The 19774-nt window shown below is 50.6% G+C and overlaps 10 protein-coding genes across 10 annotated transcripts; 5 read left to right on the forward strand and 5 right to left on the reverse strand.

Annotated features, from left to right (window-relative positions):
- Nucleotides 1-255: 255 nt before the first annotated feature.
- On the reverse strand, nt 256-1468 carry BU25DRAFT_133223 (uncharacterized protein). The gene has a single exon (XM_033700528.1). It carries the CDS (start codon nt 1054-1056, stop codon nt 454-456), a length of 603 nt encoding a protein of 200 aa, XP_033558925.1. The 5' UTR covers nt 1057-1468; the 3' UTR covers nt 256-453.
- A 1272-nt stretch (nt 1469-2740) lies between these two features.
- Nucleotides 2741-4127, reverse strand: BU25DRAFT_413280 (autophagy-related protein-like protein 3). Its single transcript, XM_033706999.1, has 3 exons — nt 3481-4127; nt 2929-3414; nt 2741-2878 (listed from the first exon to the last, which is right to left on the reverse strand). Exons 1-3 carry the CDS (start codon nt 4002-4004, stop codon nt 2836-2838), a joined length of 1053 nt encoding a protein of 350 aa, XP_033558926.1. The 5' UTR covers nt 4005-4127; the 3' UTR covers nt 2741-2835.
- A 2683-nt stretch (nt 4128-6810) lies between these two features.
- Nucleotides 6811-8053, forward strand: BU25DRAFT_398413 (3-oxoacyl-reductase). Its single transcript, XM_033704907.1, has 2 exons — nt 6811-7658; nt 7714-8053. The coding sequence occupies exons 1-2, from the start codon at nt 7097-7099 to the stop codon at nt 8037-8039; spliced, it is 888 nt and encodes a 295-aa protein (XP_033558927.1). The 5' UTR covers nt 6811-7096; the 3' UTR covers nt 8040-8053.
- An 11-nt stretch (nt 8054-8064) lies between these two features.
- On the reverse strand, nt 8065-9678 carry BU25DRAFT_474681 (uncharacterized protein). Its single transcript, XM_033710914.1, has 3 exons — nt 9137-9678; nt 8620-9088; nt 8065-8569 (listed from the first exon to the last, which is right to left on the reverse strand). The coding sequence occupies exons 1-3, from the start codon at nt 9654-9656 to the stop codon at nt 8089-8091; spliced, it is 1470 nt and encodes a 489-aa protein (XP_033558928.1). The 5' UTR covers nt 9657-9678; the 3' UTR covers nt 8065-8088.
- Nucleotides 9679-11144: 1466 nt separating this feature from the next.
- Nucleotides 11145-11927, forward strand: BU25DRAFT_493388 (uncharacterized protein; the record flags this gene model as incomplete). The annotated part of the gene is made up of 1 exon (XM_033711711.1): nt 11145-11927. The coding sequence occupies exon 1, from the start codon at nt 11214-11216 to the stop codon at nt 11925-11927; it is 714 nt and encodes a 237-aa protein (XP_033558929.1). The 5' UTR covers nt 11145-11213.
- A 1252-nt stretch (nt 11928-13179) lies between these two features.
- On the forward strand, nt 13180-13843 carry BU25DRAFT_460909 (cytochrome P450; the record flags this gene model as incomplete). The annotated part of the gene is made up of 2 exons (XM_033710391.1): nt 13180-13457; nt 13510-13843. The coding sequence occupies 2 exons, from the start codon at nt 13180-13182 to the stop codon at nt 13841-13843; spliced, it is 612 nt and encodes a 203-aa protein (XP_033558930.1).
- A 514-nt stretch (nt 13844-14357) lies between these two features.
- On the forward strand, nt 14358-15754 carry BU25DRAFT_398415 (GroES-like protein; the record flags this gene model as incomplete). The annotated part of the gene is made up of 4 exons (XM_033704908.1): nt 14358-14707; nt 14757-14774; nt 14827-14935; nt 14989-15754. The coding sequence occupies exons 1-4, from the start codon at nt 14575-14577 to the stop codon at nt 15752-15754; spliced, it is 1026 nt and encodes a 341-aa protein (XP_033558931.1). The 5' UTR covers nt 14358-14574.
- A 546-nt stretch (nt 15755-16300) lies between these two features.
- Nucleotides 16301-17087, reverse strand: BU25DRAFT_413284 (uncharacterized protein). Its single transcript, XM_033707000.1, has one exon. The coding sequence runs from the start codon at nt 17064-17066 to the stop codon at nt 16740-16742; it is 327 nt and encodes a 108-aa protein (XP_033558932.1). The 5' UTR covers nt 17067-17087; the 3' UTR covers nt 16301-16739.
- Nucleotides 17088-17199: 112 nt separating this feature from the next.
- BU25DRAFT_413285 (uncharacterized protein) lies at nt 17200-18142 on the forward strand. The gene has a single exon (XM_033707001.1). It carries the CDS (start codon nt 17365-17367, stop codon nt 18031-18033), a length of 669 nt encoding a protein of 222 aa, XP_033558933.1. The 5' UTR covers nt 17200-17364; the 3' UTR covers nt 18034-18142.
- Nucleotides 18143-18259: 117 nt separating this feature from the next.
- BU25DRAFT_460912 (uncharacterized protein) lies at nt 18260-19360 on the reverse strand (the record flags this gene model as incomplete). The annotated part of the gene is made up of 1 exon (XM_033710392.1): nt 18260-19360. One exon carries the CDS (start codon nt 19358-19360, stop codon nt 18260-18262), a length of 1101 nt encoding a protein of 366 aa, XP_033558934.1.
- Between the last annotated feature and the right edge of the window lie 414 nt (nt 19361-19774).

Raw genomic sequence — 19774 nt, forward strand, 5'->3', positions numbered from 1 at the left:
AGCTCGACGCAAAGCAGAAATTTTTACTGCGCTACTTTACCCGGCATCAAGCTGTAAGCAATCTTCTCATCATACCCAAGGCGTACGTTCCTCTCCGGCCTGCTCCCTTCCGCCTACAGGTGGCCATGTCTAAGCAAACTTTGTGTCTCGTCATTGAGACCATGCAGAAGCGTCGGCAGTGTTCTTTCTTTCCACACCGGGAGCTTTACTTAAGTAGACTCGACGATAGTAAAGACCACATATATAATGCCTCTTGAGATGATAGCAACAGGGAACGCTAATTAAGGCCAATCCACGTGTATGTGGATGACCCACTTTTGTAGAGAGCCTTCTGAACGGTGCGGGGAGGTGTTGCGGAATTAATTAGTGAGGCTGGTTGCGGCGTTCTCGAAAGTCGCGATAATGTTTAGAGAGTACCATAAAGCATCGACGACCAGAAGCATCACGCCTGAATTATTCATTAGGTATGCCATCATATCTTTCCTCCTCCAGCATAGTGTTTCGCATGAAAGCGTGTGTGACGTTGAAGCTCCGTTGCATGAACACAAGAAAATTCTGTGATTCATCGGCGGGGATTAAGAGTTGCAAGTCTGTACGCAGAACGAGATAGTCTTTCAAAGATGAACCAGCTGCTTCGACCCATGCATCGAGTACGTGTCCTCCGCTTACGTAGCGGGTTGCGTAGTCTACTTTGTACGGACTAAGTTCTTTGATTGCCCAAGAACCCACGGTTTCTTCTTTGAGGATATTGTTGTAGCTTTCCGACTTGTAAGCTTTGGCACACACGTAAAGACCGCATTCTGTTGCCACTAGCCAATCTACAGTCGTCCAAGTATCATTTGAGAAAAGCCAGTTGTCGGGAGCCTTCAAGATTGCAAAAGCTACTAAGAGTGTTCGCTCTTGCTGAAAGCTCAAGGTCATGTTAGGATCGAAGGTGATATCCGCTGATATCAACGTGGCGGCGTTGCTCGAGTACAGCTCTCGGTTGTAGTTGGATATGTTCCGTAGGGTAGTGTTTATGCGGTTCAATCCCCAGACGGAATGGTCATATACCATGGAGGGGTTTTGAGCCAATCGGGCCGTTTCCAGTCACAAGCTCCAAATGTTCCGATACATCGTTGCAGGAATTACAGACTGCAGCAGACGGGAATACCGGCGACGTGCAGTTACCAGCTGTGCAGGTATTGGTTCCACCATCGTTACGGTATACTGACGTGTTTTGGAAACCGCTGTAGATCGAACTCACAACCCCAAAGTCTGGCCGGCTTTCGATTCCTCCCAGATACCCCTGCATGCCACCAGTCGTATTTATGTAGAAAGCAGGCCCACAGCCTTGGCTGATTACCCCTTCGTCTAAACTGCGAGCTTGAGTTATTATTGCGTTGTTCTCCGGGGAACTGCAAGGCAATTGTGTAAGATCGATCTCATCAAGCCGTCCGTAGGTTGATATAACTGCCTGGAGGAATGGATCGAACGCTACGGTCCCGATGATGACCAAGACGCCGAGGGCTGCCTAGTGTCTAAGAGATGATCAGGTCCCAAAGGTGTGTCGAGGACAAAGGAAGCCTCTTACCGAGCTCGTAATCAGAAGAAGAGCCTAATAGCACCCCAGGGACCACGACTTGCCTCATCAAACCTTTCGAATGCTACCAAAGTATCGGTGCGCCTTCGCAGCCAACTCCATTTTTGCTGCCCAATGCGCGCTCTAAGAGCAAAGGCAGTAGTAGTTCTTGCCAACGTACCAAAGTTCGCGACGACAATTTGAGTGAAAATACGAATGACCAGGCTGAGAGCGATCGGTCGTGTTTGTGACTAAGCACAACTGCGATAGCAATCATGCGAGGCTCACGACCATTGCAATGATCTCGATCGACCAAGAGGCTACAGTGCTCCTGAGACTCTTCGGATGCATTTTATCTTGTCCGTCTGAATGCAGCTTTTCGCCAGGCTGTTGTTGTCCGAGTCCCAGAGTGCGTTGACCGAAGGTGACATGCCGTCTTCACGTCGAAGGATTGCGACGATTGCCAGTAAGGATCCAACACTTACAGCCACAGTAATGAACTCCGGCAACCATGAGATCAATGTCGACCGCACTGCAGGTGCAGTGCTAACTGAGCTAGACATCTTAGCACTGTAGTCATGCTGGGAGGTCAGTGGTGTCGCAGAGGCGACGGTGGTTTTCGATGTCGGGACCGCAACGGTTTCGCTTTAGTAGGGCGTATAGCTGTTATCTTCCGTCAACAATGGGCTCGTGTATGGTGCAGATGGTCGTGATGTAAACGGCTCGTATCGCTCTTACTCGTTGCGTGAGACAGTTCTGAGCTCATAGCCGTAGTCGTCCCGCCTATTCAAAGCATTTTGCAGGCCCGCAGTAGACGGCACGGGAACACGTGTATTACGATGCCATGCGAAAACAGGTCGGACAACAGTGAACAACAGTCGACCATATGGAATGCGGGCAGCTTCGACATTAATGGTGCTTGTTGGCGGTAATAGTAAGCTAAGGCGTGCAGTCGATCTTCAGGATGCGTTAGCGGTGCCACCTGTGGCTGCCTGATTTCTGTGTCAACAGTGTGGCGGCCAAAATGACAACGAAATCTGAAACACACTGCAGGTAGATCCCTGCACTGCATTTTGGACCACGTGCCCAATGACTAGTGGTCAAGCAATAAGCAGATATAGGATTCGAAGAATAAGGACTGGCATGCTCATTGCATGTGGCCATCCTCATAGCAATTGCGCCTGTTATGCTGATCGGCCTTAGCAAAACTCCAACAACACCCGAGGGAACAAAAACCACATGAAATGCCGCATGGCTCATATGAATCCCAGCCATTACACCCCCATCGTGAAGTCATGTTCGATGCCTGGCGTGACGCTGTTCGGTATTAGTAAAAAACCTTGATCAGCTGGGAGTGCTGTGCGTACCTAGCCATGAACTTCAAGAAGACAACAAGATACTGATCCACACGAATCGCGACCTCATCGTCTTGCTCCTCAAGCACTTCCCAGTCGTCCTTGGTCTCGTCTCCACCCTTATTCTTCGCTTGCTCGGTGAGCTTGAGAAGTCTTGTGTCGTCCACGAGGGCCTCCATACCGCTGTCGAGCTTGCTCACATCTTTACCCGCCTTGAGCTTTGCAAGACGTAGTTTCAAAGCAGCATCTGCGCGGTCGAGGAGCACCTTCATGACAGAGGCATGCTTGCAAGGGTGTACCGATGCTGTCTTGAGGGCGTGCTCGAAGAAGGGGAAGTCCTCGATGGTGACTGTCTTGTCCTTGTAGTCTCCAACAATGTCCTCCATCATCTCCTGCGGTTTCAGTGGTACTGATGTTGAACCATAGCCGGATAAGTATAAACGGGGAGTTCGGTAGTGCGCCGAGTATGTGATATAGAGGGTGTAGGTTCGTAGAGGACTGGACCGATATTAGCAATATATTCGGGCGATAGCCTTGCAGTCGTTCACGACTAAGGTGGCTTACGCTTGTGTGTTTGAACCAGCCTGCGGATCTCTTATGATCGCCTCCTCGTCGTCTTCATCATCCTCCATATCTGGAATCTCATCTTCCTCCTCAGCTGCGCCAAGGTTGCCGCTCTCATCAACTGTTCGGACGTCGCGGACCTTAGCTTCCTGGCTTGCTGCCATACCACCAGTCCTCAGCCAGCCATCGTCGTCTGCACCGCCCTCACCAGCTGTAAAACCGTCACCCACTATTGTCTCGTCTTGCCCAGCTTCCCCAGCGAAGTTGTCGTCAAGACGGCGGTGGCATGGTACGCCACGAGTAACAAGGAACTGCTTTCCTTCTGGCAGATACGGGACTCGCTTTGCCGGCGACGAAGCGTCTGCCCACTGCCACGAAGGGAACTTGAAGACTAAGAAATCTCCAGCAAGGACAAACTCCTCTGGTGTAATCTGCCCAGTCTCGCGGAATGTGGAGGTGTGGCTGATGGCGGCGGTCCGCTCCCGGAAGGTGTCTATGTACGAGCGCACAAAGTTGTATGCCATGACGATGTTTGATTCGCGAAACTCGAGTGTTTATATGGGGCTAAAGTTATGTATTAGTGTAGAGCTTCTGTGCTCTCAGAATGTTGCGCTGATGGTGAATGGAGGGGTGATGGTGGGGTCGAGGCCGCCGCAGCTGCCTACACCGCGCTGAACTAGCGTCACAGCCACAACCACCTGCAGCTGTCAAGGTCACAACACTCCTCTCTTCGCCTCCCAGGCACAAGTCACACCATCACAAGCCCGCGGTCATGAATGAGAGACTCGGGATTCTGATCACGAGGCTTTTGGAGCCTGGCCAACAATGACGTCACAAACATACGAAACGATTACAGTCACCCAGTCTCTACAATGCAGAGATAAATCAGAAGAAAGAAGCAACTTAACGACGAGACAGCTGTACATGCTGTAACAGCTTCCTGAAGCCGGTATGTTACGAAGCTGTTGAACCAGTGGCACCGGTCTGGACAGGAACGGCATTCGGTGCAAAGTCTTCAGGACTGATCAACATCATAAATACTGGCATACACACAAAATCGATGCGGAGTGCGTTAAACGCACTAAGCGCGGCCGTAATATTTTGACGGGCCGAAACATGCCAAGGTCAACTTTATCCTGACCATGTCTCCCTGGGCGTACTATCTGCTTGTTCGCAATGTGTCCGCCTACAGCATCAAGTGTGGTTACACTACCTGAAATACCTCAGACATCCCGGTCCCTCCCCCCATCTTACAGTTGTTTCGGACCGAAAGCAAGGCGGGTCTCTTACAAGCAAATGTAGGAAAGGATCCCCACAGACTTATCGATGTCTGTCCTGCGAATAGGACCACACTCAACACCCAGTTGTAACTGTAGAAGATCCTTAGCACCGGACGTATGCCCATTTTTATGTCACTTCAGGTCATTTGGGAACTTCTCTGAGCATCAACATCCCTCTTCTAAGCAATGGCATCCAATTTGGGCCTACTTTTCAACCTTGTGGAATCGCAACATACGTTTATACGTCAGGATATGCCTAGCAAACCCAACTGAAAGGCTCCAAACGATAGTATGCTTGCGCGTCCAATCGTCACTAAGCTGGATCTGGAGGAAGATGCGTTATTCACGGTTGTTTAAGCAGTTGTTGTAATACACCGAGCAGATCCTGATATCGTCTTGGACAGCGGCAGTTGACAGGTTGAGTACTCAAAACAGCAGCTTGCCCTACCGATGATCTCCGGACTACCTCTAGAACCCAGCAAAAGCCTTGACCACCGACCGAACGTCACACGAACGTCGTACGAACTACTGCACGTTCCTGTCAACTGTCAACAAGGATTATCATCCACGCCAATCTCAGTTTCAAGGCTCATACGGCAGCGTGGTAATGATTTGAACCCCTCCAGAGAAGGCTAAAAACGCCTCTGCTGCGAACAGACGACTCTCTTGCCGTTAATCTGCCCCTCCGGCCTTGGACTGCAGGTGTACAATGCAGCTAACGTCAAGTCGCCTTGGCAAGCAGACAGTGCGCCTGCTCGTTCATCTGTGAACGTTTCAGTAGTATCGGCTAACCAGTTGTTTCAAAAGCAGTCTGTAACACTGTAACCAGGGCCGCCATCAGTACCTCTTTTGATCCCCAGAGCCATGCCACAGGACGTGTAACCCTCCACCACTGTGGAAATTAGACTGAGCCGACTACTGAGGCGCGATCGTATGCACGGCATGCGGCACTACTGGATGTTGTGCATATCCCGGCCTCATCCCGTACAGGCGTATGAGCTGTCCCCAGTAGGCAATTGCTGCAATTTGGAACTCTCGATACCTATATTTGCAGACGATACACGCGTACAGCATCGATCTAAGATCCCTTCAGGAGACCCCGCAAAGCTTCCAGCATTCGTCACTCCAGCTAGACGAGTATCAATGTAGCCAGTCTCACGAAGTAGTGTCATATATATTGCTTCCAGATAAGGAAGACTATGAGGAGGTACTTCATGATTTACGCTCTCGCATATCCATCAATCCACTGTAAGGTCCGTGTATTTACAAGTTCCCATCCTTGCTCCGTTTTGAAGTACTAAAACATCCTCCTACCTGATCTCAGCATCACTAACTCGGAAGTCTTGTTTGACAAGTCTTCCAAACGTTACACGTACACCTTTCGTACATTTTCTGGTTTTAGTCCCACATTGATTGGGACATCGTCAGTACTCCAACATCAAGCTCACGGCTTGCGTCATCACTTTCAGATGGCGAACCCCAATCTTCACCCCAACACTGAGGGAGCGCAGCCTCGTTGCGGAGGCTTGCGTGCAGGGGCCAACGGTATTGCTCAAGACGACCAGGTGAGTTCTGATTGGGCATTTGATGCGTTCTCGTTGATCAGTCTATGTCAGCACAGCTTTGGACAACATCCCAAAACTTCTCGAGCACTGCCCAACGGGGTCGCGAAGACATCGACCGAGTATGATAAACAATCAGACACTACAACCATGGCACGTTGGCTTTCAGAAAATGGAAGAGACGGGCCATGGTCGACCGAGGCTCGGGTTTGATCTGTATTGCATCAGTACTGGCCCGAAGCCTGCTATTCTTGAGTTCATCTGCATTTTTGCATAGCATGGGTGGTATCTGATACCCTCGAGTCTTCCGACTCATAGTTGTTTACTTTTCTCTTCTGTTGTCTGTATAAGTTTTCGAAATATGTAAAAGACACAAAACCAACGCTTGGAATTCGTGACGATAATGACATCATCTCCAGCCGTCGCCGTTTACTTTAATAAGCTAACGTTCCTCACACGATAGGATCGAGAGATTTCACTGTCGTCTAGCAAAGTATTATTCCACGTTTGTCTCGTCATGGACCCCCACACTTACCACAGCCCCCACACCTGGGCCCTGTTGCGCTAACACCCCGCATCTCCACCAACGGCCCTGCCGAGGTTCCTCTCGACTCTCCACAACGAAACTACGCGGATACCGAGAGTCATGTCACAACCGAGATTACCAGCGCTTCAAGCCCTTGATCTTCTCCGTCTTCCTCCTTGACGTTCGAACAGCAATCAACAACATACTGCAGACACTCAACCAAACTGTAACACCGAACATATCTCACAATGACCCACGCAGCCTCCGCCGACGATCTACGCGTCTCAACGCTCTACGACTTGTCCAATCATATTGCCCTTGTAACCGGTGGAGCCACAGGTCTTGGTGAAATGGCCGCGCAAGCCTTCGTCCAGAACGGCGCAACCGTATTTATCGCCTCGCGCAAAGAGAAAGAGCTCAAAGCTACCACCGACCGCCTGAACGCCCTCGGTCCCGGAAAATGCTCATACATCATCGGCGACTTGAAGAACAAGGCTGGCTGTTTGGCAGTCTGCGACGAGCTAAAGAAAAGGACGGATAGGTTGACGGTGCTGGTTAATAATACGGGAGCGAGCTGGGGAGACGATTATTATAATTATCCGGAGCATGCGTGGGATAAGCTGTACGACCTGAATGTTAAGAGTATTTTCTACATGACTGTGGAATTGGAGCCCCTTCTGCGCAACGGTGCGAATGCGGATAGTCCTGGAAGGGTTATCAATATTGCGAGTATGGCGGGTATTCAGACACTGGACGTTACAACAGGGGAAGCCGGTGGTCTATCCAAGCCAGGACATGGAACATTCAGCTGTAAGTATGCATTGCCTCCGTGTCTAGTCCTAAAATATTGACCAGCATTGCATAGACGGACCCGCCAAAGCAGCAGCCATCCACCTCACCAAGATGACCGCATCCAAACTCGCGCCCAAGAACATCATGGTCAATGTTATCTGCCCCGGAGTCTTCCCCAGCCGCATGACAAACTTCGGTCTCGAGAAGTACGGCAAGGCCCTCACTGCAGGACAGCCCACAGGCCGCATCGGCAAGCCCAGCGATTTCGGCGGTTTGGTACTGTTCCTGAGCTCGAAGGCAAGCGCACACATGACCGGCAACGCAATCGAGATCGACGGCGGAGCAACACTGAGTGGTTGGAGAGGCACATCGCGTGGCGACAGTGAGAGTAAATTGTAAGCAGTGTAAAACACAAAATGAAAGTGTCATTTCTATATGTGTTGTGTTCTCAAAAACCCTGTTGACGGTGCCACTTCGCCTCCCATCGTGGGAACCACGGGCTCTCATCTAGTGTCTGTGGCTCCCAGTCGCCCTTCACGATGCCTTTCGCGACTTGTTCTGCGTGGAATGCTTCGAGTGCGGGCTTGACGACGTGCTCTGTGTGCCATGCGTTCTTGTACTCCATCAACTCCTTCTTGCCCTCGTTTAGTACTTTCAATATTAAGCCTGGTACATATGGCTCATCTCTGAATTCTTTTACGGGCGTGAAGAGCGCTTTGAAGTTGAATACTACCGCACCTGAGAGTGGCAGGCGGCGCAGGGTTTGCCAGTCTACGCGTAGGTGGCAGCGGGAGAGCTCGAGATCTGGCATCTGGTAGCCTCTGTAGTTTTCATGGCTGTCGCCAGGCGGCATAAACAAAGGCTGGTCGACCTCGAGACCCCAAGAGCCGCGTTGGATGGGTTTGTCGGTGGGCTTTTTGGCGAAGTACCTATCACATTTAAGTGAACGCACGTATTTGTCTTGCAAGAGTTAACATACCTGTCCATTGAGAACTGCATCTTCTCCTTGTAATCCGGAATCGGGGCGTGGATCTCATGTAAATGAAGACCGATCTTAGTACCGACGTTCCAGCCAAGTGCACTGCAGATGATGCCAGCACGGAAGACGTAGTACCCTGTTTTCTCATTGCGCAGCATGATCGCGAAGTCTTCGGGTATATTTTGGAAGATCACATGTAGGGGCGGCGTCTCCCTGAGGTCCGTCTCAGTCTTCAGAATGTCGTTGTGAAAGACCATCTTGGAAGCGTTCAGTGAGAAGTATTGCGGGTAGCGAGCACAAAGAAACTGCAGCGCCATCTCCATCAGCTCTTTGCACGCCAACTCGGAGCCTTCAAGTGCTTGTAAGACTGCGTCACCGCGCTCAGTCAAGAGGTTTGCCCGCTGTTTCATGCGCTTTTCGTAGGTGTTCTCGAGTTCTAGCCACCAGTCGGGCTCCATCTTTGTAAGTGCTGCGGACAAGGTAAGTACGTGCACGGCAACAGGGGGAAGATTATTACACATTGTCTGGTGGTATGCCCAACGAAACGGTCTATATGGTCTTGGGAACGCTTTCTTGATGTCGAAATCGTGGTATGGCTTGGGAAGAGGAACACCACTCAAGGTGGCGTAGTCAGGAAAGTCTCCCAGAGCTTTTATTTCCGCGATGGAGAACTCGCATGGTGTGTATGTGCAATCGGTAGCTTCAAGATAGGATGCTTTCATCGGTAGCATACGCTTGGTCCAATCTGAGTGCGAAGCAGTCACTGCTTCTGCGAGCGTTGATGGCAATTCAGTCTCAGCAAGTATGGAACGTCTAGAAGATGGGAATGTCGTCGAGTAGTCTGGTGCTGAGATACTTTGCGATTTCTTCTTCTCTGGTGAAAGGGACAGAGGTGGTGTTCTGGACCCAGAGTGTCTTCGCCGTTTTAGATGAAGCCATCCCAGGATAATGTCTCGTCTTTCATTTCGCGAGATGAAGAGTGCAGCGGAGCTCAGCAGGAACACTGCGCCGAGCAGGAGAAGCGGACCGTTCAACATGATGGCTTGTTCTCGATTCGTGGGCTGGCCAGTAATGAATTCTAGGTTGGTGCGTACAAACTTTTGTGATCAGATCGGGCGACTTAAGTAAGGATACTTTTTGGCTGGATGATGATATCAGTGTCGCTAATCTCAGGGACTTATGTCATTGCTGGATATGTCAGTATCTTATCAAGAAGATTAGTGGGGCTGAATTTACTGGCATCAGAAATATGGTAGCGACGTTGATGTTCTCAGACCATATCGACCAGAAATACGAACGATCATAAGACTCGTGTGAGTGTGAACTGTGTTGCGGGCAAGCACTGCAGACGCTCCTCTCTAAGCTCTCATGAAGGGCACCGTTATCTTGACCATACACATTAGGGTTAGTGATTTCCGTACATGGTATACAAGTCCCAAAGTACTTGGCGCAGATCGGAAGCTGCGATTCGATAGGATCAAGCTCCATGCTTGTGTGACAGCGCTAGGCAACCCCGCTGGCAGCTTCACGGGGCCCTGGAGATAAGGAACAGATACTTCATTGCATGAAATACTGCCGAGCAGCCTGAGCGATTCGAAGTCGACGAGTAGCAGATCCGTTGTTCGAGTGTAACCAAGCACTTGATAGGCTCTAAGCTCCTCAACTTCGTCTCGTTGATCTGTAACGAGCGTACTTATGTGCTGTGCTTTGTCTTATCCGTGCGCCCGTTTCGTGATACTGAGCCTTGTCTTGCTGGTGTTGTCAATAAAATCTCAGCATCAGCGGATCTAAGGTCCTTGAATATGACAACATTTAGCTTCAGAACCGATATGTAATATAGGACTTCCTGTGTATCTCGCCATCTCTGCTTTCGTTACCCAGGTGTGGAAGGATTGAGATGATTGTGTTGATTGATCTGTAGAGCTATGGGGAGGATCCATCGGGACTATATAGTAGAAGGGAATAGCCGTGAACGGGTATGGAAGCAAACCCGAGCTAACCGAATGAGCTGGACAATCAGTGCAGCGGACCGTTAGCAAATACTGCAACGGACCGCTAGCGAACACCAGGTGTTGTCAGATCTACTAAAGTATTGCTCTGACCGACGAGTATGTAATGATCGAAGAGAGACTGTTGCGAATTTTGGTTTATATCTAATCCGCCCATGACGCTTGGGTTGGTTCTCAGAGTACGTCCTCAGTATCGTGATGACACTTCGCTCTTTGTCCTGTAACGAATGAGCTGATTTGAACGATGCCACAGACACAAAAGTGAAGACCGTTGATTCTGCGCTTGTTGCTGAGTGTTGTGAAGACAGGTAGCTTAATCTAGAGTCGCGATGCATCGGAGATAGGGATAAGTTCAGACGTAGAGGTGGTCAGAAGAGACCAGCCTGTTCGTCTGTGCGTTCCTTGTATGGGTGCGTTCCGAAATACCTTGTACTCACGTGAGTTGGTGTTCTGCAGGGATTGGATGACGTTGATGTCCGCCAACGCTCCTAATTTGGCCTATATCAAGACAGAATCAATTGACACACCTTCTGTAGTAACTGCTGCTCAGTTTTGACAGTATTGTGAGATTTCCTGGTGTTGTTGATGGCTCTGAGACGCTCAAAGAAGCAGAGAAATGAGCCTCCGGAAGCACATCCTGGGCCTGGTGGCAAGCGGACACGCAAGTCAACCCAGCCATTTGAAGCTGGTGTCAACCCGCCTCCTACACCTTGTACACGTCTGCCATCGCCTCCGCCAATTGCTGTACGTCCTTCTCGACCGCAAAATAGTGCTCCGAGCACACCCGCTGCCAGCCAGAACGAGCTGATTTTTGTCCCCGAAGAGGAAGAGGTTAAAGGACACGAGGACAGCAACAACGGCAGCGAGGAGGAGGAGGCAGAACCATACCCAGAGGCTGTTGATGACCTAGCTGTCGCCAGAGACGGTGAAGGTGCCGAGGTCGCTGCTGGGCCCGCTGAGGCTGTCAAAGACGCTGCAGAGGAGTCAGCCAGTGCCTTCTCAGAAGATGGACACGTTGTGGTTGCTACTATTCATTACCGTGCTTCCTTCACGGATGTCGAGAAATCTACAATCGCGAACGCATCGTACAGTGTTGCTAACTACAAGCTTGACGACCTGTTGATGGTGGACGTGTGGGATGATTGGGTGGACGAGACTGTCAACTATCTACTGCCTCAAGCAGTCAACATTGCGAGTCTCACAGCCGTAGTCTATCCAAACAAGTCAAAAGTAATAGACAGGCTGCCACAGCAACTGCGACGCAGTAACTATCTTGATTTAGACGCTCTGAAAAGTTAGCAGCTTCAATTGATCGCAACACTAGCAACAAGCTTTGCGTTGACTTCAACCTTATACTTACCAAACACGTCGAGCCTGTCCAGGCATCCCAGCCGGTATCCCAGCCGCCTCGCTCCTCTCAGCCGCGCGCTCGCACTGCGACAATCATTCAAGAAGATGGCTTGCTTGGTGTTGTTGCTGCTGCTGAACAGATGGCTGCGGGACCAGTGTTAGTGATAAAGGATCATTGTAGACGCTTAAGCTCGCAGGACGACGAATGGGTTGCAGCGGCTCAAACTCCAACATCATTGGCTCACGACACCTGACAGCATGAGTCCAGCCAGATCTCAGACAAAGTAATCAGAAACAGGATAGGCGACCCGCCTACAACCCTAGTTGATTGGCATTCAGTACAAAGGCGCAGCTTTGGGCTCAATTGACCATGTTCGAACATCTGTCTCTTTCAGCATGGTTTACCTCACAGAAGCCCTACTTGGTTACACGCCCCAAGCGTGGGTCACTTGCATTCCTCCTATCTCTTTCCTTGTTTACTACGGAACATGGATCCTCTATGCTCATACCCTGCATCCGCTCGCTCAAATTCCGGGTCCGTTTTGGCCATCGATATTTCGGACATGGCCTATGTACAGAGCCTACACCAGTGATTCTGACATAGTCTCAAGGGAACATCATGAGAATTATGGCCCTCTACTGCGGGTCGCTCCGTAAAGTTCACATACGAGTCAGCCCACTAGCAGTTGCTAATTCGAAGGCTGTGGGTTTAAGACGAAGTCGTCTGCTCCGATCGGAGAGAGATCCCTACAGTTTACCCAATCTCCAAGCCACTCATGAAGACAGTGTGGTATCTCGCTTGGCATCCAGTAGGCATAGGCTCTTGACCTGACAAGTATGCGACTTACCTCTAGCACCGCAGAGCACCACTGCCCATCTGACGTACCACTGAGTTAGGTCGTTGACTGTCAATAGTTTCACAAACCTGTCCGAAACGGATCACGCCGTCTACCGAAGGCTGATTGGGCATGTGTACAGCCTAAGCAGCGTCCTCTAGAATGAGTCTGAGCTCGACAAGACAGTGGCGTTGTTCCTCGAAAAGCTGGACGAGTTTGCGGAAGAGGGCTCTTCGTTCGATTTCGTTCTGTAGCTCGAGATGTATTGCTACGATAACATCGGCGTCGTCTTCCTAGGCAAGTAATTCGGCTTCCTGCGCGAACCCATCGGTTATGGCGGCTATATCCAATATGTACACCGAGCAATGCCGTTCCTTGGGGTGCTCACTGCGGCTCCAACTTACATCCGATTTCTCATCAAGATCGGGGCTCTCTCGGTCCCCAAGCTTTTGAAGTCTATCCTTGCTGCTGATGGCATCCGAAAGCTAGCTGTGCGGGAGATCTACAAGGCGCACCAATGGCTGGAGGTTGATACGGATCAGAGACCTGACATGACTTCGAAACTAATGAGCGTTGTGCGGGGGAAAGGAACCGAGAACAACTTAGGCTTAAAGGAAGTCGTTATAGAAAATTTCACTGGAGTGTATGTTCTTCGATTCCCCGGTATGACTATTAAAACTTACAGCTGCCTCTAGCATGGCTGGGGCCGACAGCACCTCCATGGAACTGTGTTCTATATTCTACTACCTGATGAAGCATCCGGATAAGCTCGCTAAACTCAAGTTCGAAGTCGACGCCACCTATGCTCATGGCAGTGTCACGTCACCCGCACGATACAACCAAGTTGTAACACCTGAGTATTTTATGGCCGTGGTCAAAGATTCTTTCCGTCTCTTTCCCCCGTTAGTGACTCCGATTCAACGACACTCACCTCCACAAGGTATCGTAACCGCTGGTAGTTTCATACCAGGAGGCTGGAGCGTTGGCCTCATCCCGGGCGTTGTACAATACAACAAAGACGTGTTCTGAGAAGATGCAGCTTCGTTCGACCAGAGAGATGGTTGGAGGACGTAGGACAAGCGAAACTCATGGAGAAGTGCATGATGCACTTTGGTGTCGAAACATGAACTTGTACAGGCAAGCATGTAAGTGTCATGCCATCGATGTATGTGCGCATACTCATACTCATAATACTCAGATTGCACTGGTCAAACCTACAAGATTGTACCGGAGATTCTTCGTCGTTATGATTTCGAGATGGCACACGGTGGGCCGTGGAAGACTCAGAACGCTGGGTTCAACTTTCAAACAGGCGTTGATTGCAGGTTCAAGAGGAGGCTTGTACCATGAGATGTCGTGAACTTTCAGAGCAGCCGAGGCACGTACGTACTCAAATTTAATCTTCGAATATTTATTGTACAATTGCAATTCACCTTGGATGTCACGATGTTTTAGCAAGTCGAAAGAAACGTCCATTCCAATGGTCGGGCCGAGCCGAATTTAGTTGACCGCTTGCAGACTTCCAGTCAACTCAATGATGTCACCGCAGATGCCTCGGCATTGCAAATATTGTGGAAACGCCATCATTGTACCATCTCTGCTTACCAATGAATTGGCAGAGCAAAAATGTGGGTGGGATTATGGGGCTAATGAAAGGCTCTGCAATGAAGCTTGGAGCTGAGCTTGCGAAGCTTGTCTCTTCAACCATTAGTTCTAAAACCAAACTCACACATCTACAACACTCCAATTGATCACTCAACATGTCGAACAAAGCCGCATACATTACAGAGGCCAAGGCCAAACCGTTGCAAGTCAAGGAAGCCCCATTGCCCTCTGCTGGCAAGGGAGAGGTTGTGGTGAAGAACCATGCTGCCGCTGTCAACCCTGTGGACTGTGAGTCGCCATATCATCGCTCGAACCTCAAGTAGCTGACTTGAAGTAGGGAAGATCCAGGACTATGGTATGTCCACCATTGGCCATTGGTACAACTGTACAGCAACTGAATACTACAGGCATCTTCCTGCAGAAGTACCCTAATGTCCTAGGTACTGATATAGCCGGCGAGGTCCACGAAGTAGGCGAGGGCGTCACACACGTCAAGAAGGGCGACCGTGTTCTTGGGTACGTACTCACCGGAACACACCAGGCTCTCTACTAATCCTGAACCTGTGTAGACACGCCTTTTCCCTCGTGAGCAACAACCCAGCACAAGGCGGCTTCCAACTCTACACATCCCTCAACGCCCTTGTCGTCTCCAAGATCCCCGACTCCCTCTCCTACACCTCCGCAGCCGTGCTCCCGCTCGCCATCTCGACCGCTGCAGCCTGCCTCTTCAAGAAGGAGACCCTCGCCTTGCCCCTGCCGAAAAGCTCAGACGCCAACCCTCCCTCAAGTGGCAAGTCGGTACTCGTCTGGGGCGGCTCGAGCAGTGTAGGCGCAACAGCGATCCAGCTTGCAGCAGGCGCAGGACACAAGGTCGTCAGTGTTGCATCGAAGCGCAATATTGACGGTGTCAAGGCCCTGGGCGCTGCGGCCGTGTTCGATTACAACTCCTCCTCTGTCGCAGACGACATCATCGCTGCGCTCGAGGGTACGGAGTTCGCTGGTGTCTGCGACGCTATCGGTACACCTGACGCTGCGAAGGCATGGACGCCTGTGTACAAGAAGCTGGGCGGAAAATACGGCTCTGTGATGCCGAGCGCTCAGGGTCTACCTGAGGGTCTTGAGGGTACGAGTGTCTTCGGACCGAGTGTTGCGCTCGATGACAAGTACATCGGTGACGTTGTGTGGGCGAAGTGGGTGCCGGGGGCTCTGCAGAAGGGTACGTTGAAGGCGCAGCCCGAGGCTATTGTCGTCAAGGGCGGGCTTGAGTCTGTGCAGGAGGGCTTAAATAAGCAGAAGGCTGGTGTTAGCTTTGGAAAGATCGTCGTGGAGTTATAGGAAGACAGAATTCCTTAGCTCTACACGATGAGTATTGCAATTATGGATAGTTAACAATGAACGCTATCTTTCAAGATGGTGAAGCGGAATCTGAAGTTCACATGCTAATTGCAGCCCTACGACGCGTCGCGTCCGCGCGCACACCTCGGCCGAACGTTTCACCGGACCCATAATAAAAAAGTTCCAACCACTGCTGCCTTGTCCTCCTGCACCTCACAGAGACTGCTCAAAACGCAGCATCAATCTATGCTTGCGATGAACTCCTAGCACTAAGTGCAGCCACGGCGCCTTTCTGCCGTCTCTTTGGTAAGTTTAAGCTCTCTCATTGCACCTGCTTTTCATGATGAAATATTCCACTATTCGCAGTTTCCACGTTAGTCTCGACCTGAACCTAGACAGAGGCACTGAACGCAATACGAATGTCTTCCTTGGATGTCTGATTTACTTTAGCACACTCTTTTACTTTTTGACTGGGTTGAAGAGCTTGAGCTAATTTATTTCAGGAACTAGACTGCATCTCTCATATATAGCTTGGTCGATACATATGTACATGGACGTAACGAAATCTTTCTTCGCAACTTTCACTTCTCTGCAGCCCGTGAATCTACCCTTTGTGGTCACTCCCTTCCTTGAATTGTGCCATGTGTACTAGCGAATCCGCCCTTCCCAGTTATGTGCAACCTTCGTCCCGTCCATCTTCCAATTGTATATTTTTCCAGAGTTCATCGCCACCCTGCTCAGCGTGGCGAAGCTGCATTTTAAGCATGCGGCCTGTAAGCCCAAGTTTCACGTTCTACTGCACTATAGCTCGCTCGTACTCCACACCATGGAAGAATGCGCCGGTCACTGCTGGCATGATCGCCGTGCAACCAAGGAACGGTCGTGGCATGCAGCTTCGTAGATTTGCAATGACACCTCATATCTGAAACTATAGCAAGGTTCTGTACAGCACGTCGCCGTGTGTACTCAGATACGACCATGCATATTAGTCCATGGTGATACGTGGGATGTCCTCCTTGATCACTGCGAGTATTCTCTCCACGTAGGGTTTGGCCTCCAGATTGATCTGGCGGCATGTGCACAAGAGTTGTGCCGAGATGATCTTGGTATTAAGAGTGAACGTCGCAGGCTTATCTTCCGACAGATGATTTTCAGGCATTCCGCCATAGATTACGGTATGCTTCGTGCGTATTGGGAGGAAGTTGTACACAAAGCGTCGCAGCTCGAGGGGTAGATCGAGAAATCGAAACGTCTGAGGGCGTACTGTCGTGACTGCTTTATGTTTTCTCTGATAGGTGTATTTCTTAGTCATGGTTTCCGCTCAGCTTCCGTGGGATGTGATGAACGCGTGGGTCGAGGGTGAGACAAGCGTGATGAGTCCGTGACAGAGACATTGCGCAGTCGTGCCTTCCTCACCTCAGAAGCTGCCGCCATAGCTTCTGCCACGTGCACCATCCAAACAACAGTGAGGTAGGAACGCGGATTTTGATGCCTCGACATTGTCTCATTTAAGCATCATCTTACGAACTGGACCTCTTACTAACCTGCAGCACTCACGACCTACATCATTATCACACTAAACTTCACCTATCTTACTGAGCACAGTCTTAATGCGCTTTGCACTCATCATAGCACTCGTCGCAGCCCTTCTGCGACAGACACTCGCCGCACCATACCCGCTGTCAAATGCAACAGATACCACAAACACCACCTTCAGCACACCGTCTGGCGGGCCGTACGTCTGCCAAAGGGTCTATCCCGCCGATCTCGCTGTTGTCAACTCCCGCTATCCTGATTACGATGTCGACCGCCTTCACCAAGCCAAACGCTTCTTCATGCTCCGCCGCCAGACCCTAGGTGAAGGCGAGATCGCCACCCGTGTGCAATTCCAACGCCTTCCATCCAAAGAGTCGAACAAGACATGTCGACTCGAATTTGTCCTGCCCAGGGAAGAGCTTCAGAAGATCTCAGGCACGAATCCGAGCTTCAATGTGTACCAGGTCGAGCGTGAGCCGGATGCGATTGCGACCTGGAACACATACAAGGGCAATGATGGAGCGGACCTCTTCGGTCGTGTCAATGGAGAGCCAGAAGCCCTGAAGAAAACAAGGAGTGTCGGCGGCGTATCGGTGATCAATGAGACGGCCTGCAACGAAACGCTCACATTCCAGATGGGCATGGCTTATGACGGAGGAGGCCTGCCAAATTATTGGGAATTCTCAAACGTTGCGCCGCCTGCTTGGCCAATCCAGGGGTTCAGGATTGTGTATGGCTGCTGAACACGGGGCCTGCACAGATCTTCAGTTTGAAGCCAGGAGACGTGCGTCGCCGAAGGGGTTTTCTAATAGTTGAGGTGCGTGTATACTTCACTGTGGCGGTGGGAACTCAACACTATATCAGTTTCACATTAAGAATGTAGATAATCGACCGACGCTACCCTAATTCCTCTGGGTATAAAGTCCATCAGTCCAGGTCCTGTGATCCGATCCCTGACCCACAATCGCTCTACCCTACCGTAGCAACAATGTCTTGTCGACGCACCGGGCAAAGATGATCATCCGCATCAATGAGCTGCATCGAGCATGTCTTACCGATAAGATGACCGTGATCACACGGCAACTTGACAGGGTTGTCATCTAGCTTGACCTCGCCAACTCGAAACTCGACAGTATCCACGTCCGTCTCTCCAAATTGATTCCAGCAATGAAGACACTTCATGTCCTCCGCCAGTACGGTGGAGATGTCGACAGACTCGAGCCTGCCCATAAATTCCTTAGGGTCAACATTCTGGACCCGCGATGACCATGCACCCGGCCCAAGAATGTCGTCGGACATAAGAATATACCAAAACGATCCAACAACCTCAGACCCAGTCCTCTGTTCCATCTCCGTTGAGAACGTGTCAGGAAAGTCCACATAACCTGATGTCACCGCATGCTTCTCCATAGCATCCAAGTAGTACTCCTCCTCAATCTCAAGACCACCATGATAAGTAACCGTAGCAACCACACAATCCATCGTCATGCCATACTTAGCAACCATCGGCAGATACTTGCTCAGCAGCTTATGACCATGGACGAAATCCCGCTGCTCGACACTAAGCTCATAACGCTCCTGTGCCCATGGGATCTCGTTGTAGTAATTCCCCATGGTAGCAAGACAGTCGAGCGGCATACTACACTCCTCAGCTTCGTACGGCAGCGCAGGGACGGGGCCGTAGCACTTGTTCAGCGTGTTGCCTGCAGCTGTGATGATGAAGTCCTCGGAACTGAAGAGCGTCGGGTCGACGTCTGAGTTGAGATCGCCCTGCACAGAGGTGATGCATCCGTACACCTCGTCGGCCCATTCTAGGCCCGAGAGGTCGTCTTCTATCTTCTGTAGCAAGTGTTCTGTGAAGCCGCTGACGTCCAGCTCGGTGGGTACATTGTGGTAGTACGCCACACCGCTCGTCTTTAGCGTGTAGTCCGCTATTATGAGCTTCTGGGGTGCCCCAGCTAAAGAAGCGGTGATGTTGCCTTGCAGCGCGGCAAGGTAGTCGTATACAGCCTCATCATAGTAGAGACATATCAGGTAGTGGCGCAGCTCTTCTATGCAGTGGATCGGCATGTAATTATCGAAGTGGAAATAGGTCTTATGTCATGGCGGGCTTTGACACCATGTTGCACGGCCAGGAAGTGTGTTCATAGTCTTTGGTGCGGTTTGCGAAGTGTACGGGGGATCTTCGGTTCGAGGTGGGTGAAGTGGTTCATGGTGGAGCGGTGGAAGTCAGAGAGAAAGAGTAAAAATATATTTGGGGTTGGAAGGAAGAATTGTCTGAGAATAACTACTTTAGGGACACGCTCTCTCCAATAATGGGTGATGTTAGTGAAGCGGATTGACATTGTGAAGGAAGCCTGATGCAGCATCCTTTTCCTCTTCGTTTCGCTTGGCCCTTTCATTTTTAGTCTCGTGTTCAAATCGATACCTTCGACACTTGTAACCCCGTTGTTCTGTCTTAAGATATTCTTAATGACGCCCAAA

The sequence above is a fragment of the Macroventuria anomochaeta genome, assembly GCF_010093625.1.
Source record: "Macroventuria anomochaeta strain CBS 525.71 unplaced genomic scaffold BU25scaffold_29, whole genome shotgun sequence".
Classification (NCBI taxonomy): domain Eukaryota; kingdom Fungi; phylum Ascomycota; class Dothideomycetes; order Pleosporales; family Didymellaceae; genus Macroventuria; species Macroventuria anomochaeta.